The sequence below is a fragment of the Diabrotica virgifera genome, chromosome 6, assembly GCF_917563875.1.
Source record: "Diabrotica virgifera virgifera chromosome 6, PGI_DIABVI_V3a".
In the NCBI taxonomy this organism is placed as follows: Eukaryota; Metazoa; Arthropoda; class Insecta; order Coleoptera; family Chrysomelidae; genus Diabrotica; species Diabrotica virgifera.
In genome coordinates, this window is record NC_065448.1 from 188,469,939 (window position 1) to 188,479,181 (window position 9,243).

Here is a 9,243-nt window from a genome sequence, read left to right on the forward strand (position 1 = left end):
TTAACTTTCCCCCAGAAATAGTTGAGAAATTTATTTTCGAAATCTGTCCAATTTTCAAACTCATCTTCTTTACTTTCATACCATAACGCTGCTCCTTCTTTCAGATGGTTTCTAATTGTTTCTTTGCAGTCGTCAAAATATCTAATATGTTGCAATTTGGTTTTCAAATTTTTAACAAATGGTACTGGGTGTATTTTTCTAATATCCCCTCCAAATTGTATTTTCGCGTCGCTTGTACCAAGGATAATCATTTCCCTTCTTTCTCCACAATTCTGTTGATTCTTGAGTTCCGCAATTTGTTTTTCGTTTTGCTTAAATTTTTCTTCTATTTCTCGCCTGTCTTCTTGTATTGCATTTTCAAATTTGCTTTCTAACTGTTCTAATTCCATCTTCTGCACAGTCTTAATATCCTTCATTTTAGTTTCTATTTCTTCTCGTTGCATCTTCAGTTTCCTTTCTGTTTCTTCTCTAACTTTTTCTAAACAGGCTTTCACTTCATTTTCATATTTTTCCAAACGCTTTTCCAATTTGCCATCATTCTCTTCCAATTTCTGTTCTATTCTCTGTGATATTTCTCTTTGTGTTTCTTCCATTTTTTGTTGTGTTATTTCCATGTCTCGTTTTGCTTCCTGTTGATTTTTCTCTATTTTTTGTTGTGTTTCTTCCATGGCTCGTTTTGATTCCTGTTGATTTTCTTGCATTGTCCTTTTTGTTTCCTGTTGATTTCTATCCATTTGTTGTGATTGGAGTTGCATCAGTTGCAATAGTTTCTCTATTCCTGTTAATTCCTGTTCTTTTCTCTCCATAATCGTTGTATCTCCTTCATTACCCAATCCTTCTTCAACAATTTTTTCCTCTTCTCTGTTATTCTCTCTGCTTTCTTGCATTTTGCTTTGCCTCCTTGTGGTCGACATGTTGTTTCTTTTTGTTACTGTTTTCTTTGTCCCCGCCAAAATGTGAAATTTTACAACACTCTATAAGTTGCAGAACACGACAAATATTTCTCCCCAAATTTAATAAATTTTCGCCACAAATATCAAATATGCAATCAGTAAATTTCAAAATAAATATCAAATGTACGATTGGTAAAAATATTAAATAATTCAATAGCAGTAAATATCAACTACCTACGATCAATCCATAAATCAAAAATATTTTTACACCTGGAAAAATTGTCAAATTATCTCTGGATCACCTGTAGTTATTCCTTATCTCTTTCCCTACCATTAAATGCAAAGCTGCGATATTTTTTAAGCCCCACGTTGGGCGCCAGTTAATGTGATATTCAAAGATCGGTGTGCTCAAAGCAATTGATTAGATAATTAATTAATTAATTAAATTTAATTTTAATGATGCACTTATGATTTAATCACACTATTTAATGCTCTAATCTCAGGGTTTTATATTCTCGTGCTTCAATATCTCCTTTGCTTTACATATGATAAATAAGGTCAAAGACTAACGGAATAAAACACATATATGGTACAAAAACATCTATTGAAATAAATTCACCCTCAAAATGTCCTCTAAAAATAATATCTCCTATTCTGATTATTGAAATACTCCTACCACTATCTAAAGTACTTATTGAAATTTGCGTTATGAATAATTCTACAAAAAAAAATAAAACTGTCTCTCGGATGATGAGTTGTCCAAATTCTTGTCTCTGGTCGCCTACAATTTACTCTTAGCAGCCCCCTATGTAGTCAGCAATCTCGCAACAAACTATTGCAAGCCTATTGTTATCAATGACCCCCTACAGATGCACGTATCTTTCAAAAAACAATGCTAGCCTTTTCTCCTCTCAATAAACTGAATCTATTTCTCGTTCCGGCATGCAACGGTGACTCTTGGAATATAAGTAGAACAATATAACTTACAATGCTTTACGTGATGAGCCTCCGTCAGGACACTTATTTCAACAAACTCACAGCTATTCATTTATCTGCCTTACTACTTCAGGAGACTCTCAGAGATCACCACTATTCGACTTGACGATCATTTAACAACTATCGTCTAGAATCACATTCGTTTAAAAGCCAGCACTAAACAGTAACGTTGAAAAAATTATTCTACCGTAAAATTAAATTATCTAAAAAATTATGAAAGTCCACTGACAACGATTCCAAAGAATTAAATTCAAAATTGTCAATGTCAGATTCAACACCAACTTTTCCTACCATTAGAAATTTCCTAAAACTAATTACATGCCAATCGGTTTTTAAGGAGATTACATTCATTTAAATTTCTAAATACAATTGTTCCCTAACCCGGTCTCATTGTCCAAACACATAACCACTTCCTTATCATACTAACTGTACAAAGAAAATACTTAATCCCTATTTAAATTTTGTTTACCTACGGCCATCCAAAGATAATTGACTTTCATTTCTTCGAAATGAATTTTGGTATATTTTTATTATATGTTTTAACTTTTCTAAAATATTAAGATCGAAACCATATTAATTCAAATTTTACATATCTTAACAGTATGTGTGTTTGAAAGTTAAACCGATTTGATATTTTTCCTCTGTGTTTGAAGAGGGGGTCAGGGCCGATTTAGAACCGGTGTAGTTTGTGACTTTTGACCACCCATAAGCCAGCTATAGGACTTGGTAGGTACAAAACGGCATATGTTTTGGGGGTATATATATTCGGATCAAGAAGAGCCAGGAGAACCGCAAATACATAAAATTAATAGTGTTGACTTAAGCTTTCAAATGGTGTTTAAGCCGTCAGAATCAGACATACACACGGCTCAGTATAGCCGAAAAACTGAAAAACTAAACTTTGAAAATTTTGGTTTTTCGACAATTACTCAACATTTCAACCTACAAATTGCGCCAATAACTTAGCGTTTATAGAAGTACACCAGACGAATTTAACGGTGTATACCTCATATCCCGGAAAATTTGAATTTTTTAGGTTATAGGCTTCATAAGTATGATAAAATCTATTTCCTGTGGGAAAAACGGTTTCTCAAGCTCAATAATTCCTGTAGTAGCTTCAATTTTCATACTTGACCTTAGATCCATCAGATACTACTGGTCAATACGTTTCAAACTCATGTTTACTGATCAAAATCGGTTAAGCCGTTTAAAAGTTTTTAAGCTACAAAAGTATAATCCAATTTACGATTATTCCCGAAATGGTTTATGTAGTTACGACGCTAAATTTGATCTGGCAACGGGCAATCCGACTTCATTTACCGGCCATCTCAATTTTTTTTTCAATCTATTTTGAATAGAAAAAAATCTAGTGTACATTCGATGGACACTAGATCATTTGGGAGATAATGCAACAAAGGTGACCATTTATAAAGCTTGACGTGTAATAGAGGAACATTGCATTCAACTTCATACATTTAATTTATAAATAACTTTGAAAAACTCCTGATACAAGAATAAAAAACCGCTAAACGCCGTAAAAATGAGTGGCGCATAAAATATTCCAGCTACAAAAGATCTGATATGAATATTACGTGGCGCGAAAATGGATTTTCATTTGATGCAAAACAAAATTCTAGTTTTATTTTAAAAGATTTTTCCATAATATTTGCTAAATTTGAAGTAAACGCGCCACAAAAGAGTTTCAAAATTCAAACTGTATCAAAGTTACTCTTTTGTGGCGCGTTTACTTCAAATTTAGCAAATATTATGGAAAAATCTTTTAAAGTAAAACTAGAATTTTGTTTTGCATCAAATGAAAATCCATTTTCGCGCCACGTAATATTCATATCAGATCTTTTGTAGCTGGAATATTTTAGGCGCCACTCATTTTTACGGCGTTTAGCGGTTTTTTATTCTTGTTTGTATTTTTCAATTTAATTATACATAAACACAACATTTTCACTTTAAAAACATTCGATCATTTTTTGACCGAAACTTCAAAATTATTGTGTACATTAAGGGGTACAAAAATGTTATTCTGGCCAAACGCTTAGCTTAGCATAACCAGACCAAAGACTGGAACTCCTTAGGAAGACAGAAAGAGCACCAGCATAAGAGAGTATGCGCTCGACGAGCCATGGCTTACACCTGCCGACATAGTGGAGATTTCCCCTGGTGATTTGTCTGCCTTTCTGAAAATGGCAGGATAGATAATGAACTAAGAACGAGAACTCCCTGGGAGGATGCACGATGGCTCAATTGTGGTCCAAGTGCTGTGGGACTTGACTCACCCTCCCTACTCTACAGATACAGATACAGAACTGAGAGTTACTACTCTCGCGTATTTCTATGAAAGTATCAATCTAGAATTTGACTAGTCAGGACGTCGCATTTATTAGTTGCTACTCTTGTGTATGTTATATAGCTATTTTGTGTCTCGCTTATAGTTTTAAAGCTGCACACTAAAAAAACACTTTATGAATACTAAAGAATCCATCCTTAGTACATTCCTCAGTGCTATTTAGTGACCTTTAAACTTGTCACGCACGGGGAGCTAAACTATAATAGCATGCTCCGAATGTATCATGGGTAATTTCAGAATACGTTCGGAGCATTCTGCGCGGATACATCTATAATATTATTATAGTTTAGCTCCTCGTGCGTGACAAGCCTTAATAGTGCTATTGTGTTTGTGTTTTTCTGACTAAGACTTTGAGGAAACCATCTAGAAGAGGAAATAACACTATTTTATCTTTTGAGTCTTCTTTCACGTAAATATTCCCGTCTGTATAATAATTATTATCTAATATTCATAAGATGTCCTTACTGCATCATTTGACCTATTTTCTTTGCTCTCGGCGCCTCGATAGCAAATTTCCTGTAAATCCTTTACAGCAAATTGTAAAACTACGTTACACCATTGGTTTTCAGATACTCTAGAAGATAGTAGAAGTTGACAATTAAAACTACATCATATTACACGTAAGCTCTTTAGACAGATATTTTGTAAAGGATTCACACTGGAAGCTATCATCCTTGCGAACAAGGAAACAATTTAATTTTCTAAATTACAGAAATGTAATATATCGAGTTAAACTTACATACATGTTGTGTTTCAAATACTATTCCCATTTAAAATTCGATGTTATTTAATACAATAACAAGACAGAAAGTTTTTTTATTTATTTAAACACAAAACCACATCAACCGCGCAGGGTTATTAGTGGATATAACAATACAAAGTATTACATTAAATAGAGTTATACAATTTGATGCCTTTTAAATATGTTAACACTGATGAAACTTTTTTGGTGAGGATTGTCTTGAGGTCATCGTCTGTGATTCTATGGAATCTTTTTTGGCTTAGCTTCTAGGTCTGTTCTTACAAAGATGGCTACTCCGCCACTTGCCTGTTGTGCTATTCTGTTTTTTGGAAAACATTGGTAGTTTTGAAGATTAATATTGTATTGCTTAAAATGAGTTTCTTTGAAGACATAAGATCTTAGGGCATGTTTCATTTATTAGAAGTTTTAATTGTTATAAATGGGTATAGAACCCATTGATACTCCACTGTAATATAAAGGGGTTAGACATTTTCGAGTTCTGACTGAGAATGTGTTCCATCGGTCTCGTCTGTGGAAGAGAAATTATTGGGGCTTAGTTTCTTTCTTAATCGAGTTATATTATTTTTTTAATTTTGAATTGTGCGTATAGGCGTGAACAAAATTAAGGTTCTGAATTAATTCGGTTGTTTCGTTCGAATAGTTTTTTAGGTTATTTCGGGATGTTTTGCGTTTAATGTGTTTTCGAGAAAGTCACATATTTCGTCGAAGTTAAGGACAAATGGTGGTGATCTGTTTGTGATTTTGTCTTTAATTGTCTCTAGGGAAAGTGTAACGTTACGTTTTCCCAGTGTAGATTTTGGTCTAGTTCCCATTCATTTCACGCTTTTATCTTAACTGATTAGATCTTAGAGTCCCTATCGGCGTTGTTTTTCTTAGAAACACATATGTGCTATCGATAGAGTCGACCGTTAGCCTTTAATAGCTTTCTGGTGAATGATATGGGCCTTGCATCCCATAAGTCATCTTAAGTATTAGATTTGCTAAGCCCTTTTACGAGTGGTAAGGAAATCTGTTCTTGAATATCTCTCACAGTTTCCCATAATTTTGATTGGTCAAAACCCCACCACTCTCAAAGGACGCCAAAGATTCATAAAAACCACAAATTCTTAAAATTCTGCATCATTTGTGAGTTGAGTTAATATAGTCATTATGTGAGATCAAGTTTGTTCGTGTATTGTGGGCCCCGCCGATTAGGCAGGTAAGAGTATTAATGATTGTTTATTGGTATGTACAATAATTGTACAATTGCGTTTTCTATTTTTTAAAGGGTCCACCTTTCACCTTCCACCTTCCACCTATGCATTATGTTGTCCAGCTGCTATTTTATGAACACTGTTAAATACTATTATTCTTTCGACTGTGTCGTAAAGTTGAATTTCTTCATGGCCATCTTCCACACCTTGAGAGCTTGCCGGCTTACAAAGGGCCATCCTACCCTCTAACAGATGTTTTAAGTAAGTCACTCATCTTTTACTTATTGAAGAAATTAGTAGAGACGCCTTTGTTATGTCCAGGGCAAGGACAATTTTGTGTGCTTTCGTGAAATAAGTTCAATGACCTAAAGTTTTCGCCCAGTTTGTGATAGTGACATTCTGAAAAGTAGGTCATACTTTTAGTATGAAGTTGATGATTATCTTTTTATTTTTAAATGGGTGATCATTTAAACTATAAACATTTACATTATGTAGATATTTTTCTGAGTATTATTAGAGTGTTATTAAGTATTGTTAGATAGGTATAAATATAAATAAAGAGCTCTTTCTTTTTTGTTGTAAGTGAACGGTAAGAATAAGTTTTATTTAGAGTATCGATTTTTTATTTTTTTGAGTAACTTCAGTTTATTTTTTTTTGAGTTAATAAGAGTTATATTCGTTCACTTACATTATAGGTACATCTCGTATTTTGTTAGTTTTGCGGTGTTGGTGAATACACCAACGTATATGCAATTTGTTAACCATTTTTAAATAATTATTGAGTAATTTTTGTTTTTGTGGTTGACGTTTTTACGTTTTATTTGCATATATTATGTGAGCATTAAGAGATTTCATTGAGTATTTTAATAAATGTTTTGTTAAAGTGTACGATGTCGTTTTTTATTTATTATTTACAGCTCAAGACTAAGAACAATGTCGTTTTGTCGTAGCATTCTTGCTAATTTGTTATTGTTGTGTTATGTTTCGTTAATTATTGTTCCTTTGAGTATTTTTTGGTCAAAATACCTGGCGCCCTATATTTTCGTTTGAGTATTAAGTATTTCCGTTTTCTTAGAGCCCATGAGTCAAATCATCAGTTAATATTATCTATTTATCTTTTGTTTATCGTCGTTTCATTAGCTCTATTCGCATACCATTATTTATTCATTTACCATCTATCATTGTAACAGAAGCCCAACCCAAAGAACCATGCCCACATCTCTTCCGACTGAGCAACGTGGCCTTTGTTTCGTCAATGTAAACGATTGGACCTTTCCATCTTCGGTCATTCCTTATTCCATCCAAGGATAATATCGTCCTGATCCTTCTGGTTCAGCCTTCATGACCTCGTGTCCATCTGATCGTTATAAAAGTAAAAGTTCATCTCGAGAATTTCTTTTAGACGTTTTTGTTTTTTTCTTTGATTTCCCTGTTACTGGAGAAGTGAAGATATGAGAATCGGTCTGTGTGGTATTTTCGTTGATTTCAGGAGACGATGAGATGAGCCTTTTTAGATGTTTTGTGACGTTTGGAATAATTTTAGGTTGTGTTATTTCTAATGGAGTAAGATTGCTAATCTTGTTGGAAGTTGATGATGTTGGGATTTTTAAAGTGTTTGTTTCATTTGTATTATTTGTAGGTCTTGACATGTCGTCAGTTTCTATGGTAGATTCTAATTGGTTATTAGAGACCTGTACGTCTGGGATCTGAACTAATATGTTTTGGGAAGATGCTGGGTGATCGTTAGAGGTGGATATTAAGGTTTTGTCAGAAAGTTTTTGTTCTGTTTGGTTATAAGGTAGATTTGTTATATATTGTGTGTTTTGGGAGGTTTCTGGAAGAGCTTTAGAAGATGTTGGAGTAGAATTGGTTGGGTCAGGATTTGTTGTATTAGAAGTGGGTGGATTAGAATTGGTTGAGTCAAGATTGGTTGTATTAGAAGTGGTAGCATTAGAAGTGATTGTATTGTAGCGTTGACAGGACATTCTGTTTCATGGTGACCAATAGTCTTGCATTTTGAACAGTTGAAGCCTTCTATAGAAAGGTATAGTCTGTAAGTGGTATTATCAAGAGAGATCATAAAAGAATCGGGAATGGACATATTTTCTAAAGGTGTGATAAATGTTTGCCTTCTAAAACTCAAGACATGGCTATATTCGCTTTCAGGCATTCCTACCCTAAAAAAGTCATTTTAGAGATGGTGTTTATACCCATTTTATGTAGTTCTTGTTCAATTAATGTGGTTGGAACAGAAGGACCAGCGTTTAATATTATCAGTCTTTGAGCTGGAGTGATAAGTCTTGTTATTTCTACTTGAGTTTCTTTTATATTGACGTATTTGTGGGAATGCAGCAATGAATCAACCATATTTTTAGAGGAAAGATATTCTATTGTTGGCTATTCTGGAAGCGAAAGACACGTTACATGGACCAACTATTGAACTGACGGCTATGATGTACTCTTGAACTTTGGTTCCTTCAATACTAGAAAGAACTATGGCTTCGTCTTTTGTTGGTTGTTTAAACGTGTTAACAACACTGGAATATGAGATGTGAGATGAAGTTTGGGTAGTGTTCATGGTGTTATTCGAAGTCATGTTTGATTAATTTTGGAGACGTTGCAAGGCCGGCTGTCGCCGGTTCAAAAACCGGTGTGGATCTTGGCCCAAAACTGGTCCTATTTATATTTCTTGGATATTTTATAGGTTATATTATTATTAATATAAATATAATATGATGTGGTTTTTGGTACTCACGTCAGGTTTGCGAGGTTTACATGGTGTTTCCACTATAACAATGTGGAGGAACTAACAAAATAATTTTAAATTTGGTTTTTATCATTTAAAAACTGATAAATTTCGCAGCGGTTTACAACGTGATGTATATTATTACTGTCAGGACCGTACTCAAGACAGAAAGTTGTTGACGAGAAATTTCAGATCTAACTTAAAGAGGCATGAAGACAAGCAACAAACATGATGCTATTTAATAAAATTTATGAGATTTGTAAAAGCTTTTTGTAACTCCATTATGAATA

General features: G+C 33.7%; 1 protein-coding gene across 1 annotated transcript; it reads right to left on the reverse strand.

The window, feature by feature from the left end:
• Positions 1-6,309: 6,309 nt before the first annotated feature.
• On the reverse strand, positions 6,310-8,192 carry LOC126886260 (transcription initiation factor TFIID subunit 12-like). The gene is made up of 2 exons (XM_050653127.1): positions 7,644-8,192; positions 6,310-6,450 (listed from the first exon to the last, which is right to left on the reverse strand). The coding sequence occupies exons 1-2, from the start codon at positions 8,190-8,192 to the stop codon at positions 6,310-6,312; spliced, it is 690 nt and encodes a 229-aa protein (XP_050509084.1).
• Positions 8,193-9,243: the final 1,051 nt, after the last annotated feature.

What these genes read in the sequence shown, in the direction of transcription:
- LOC126886260 (XM_050653127.1), bottom strand. Translation starts at nt 8,192, where the DNA reads ATGTCCTGTCAACGCTACAATACAATCACTTCTAATGCTACCACTTCT. An exon ending in CTCATATCTTCACTTCTCCA is followed by an intron (nt 6,451 to 7,643) that starts GTAACAGGGAAA and finishes CATCTGTTAGAG; the next exon opens with GGTAGGATGGCCCTTTGTAA.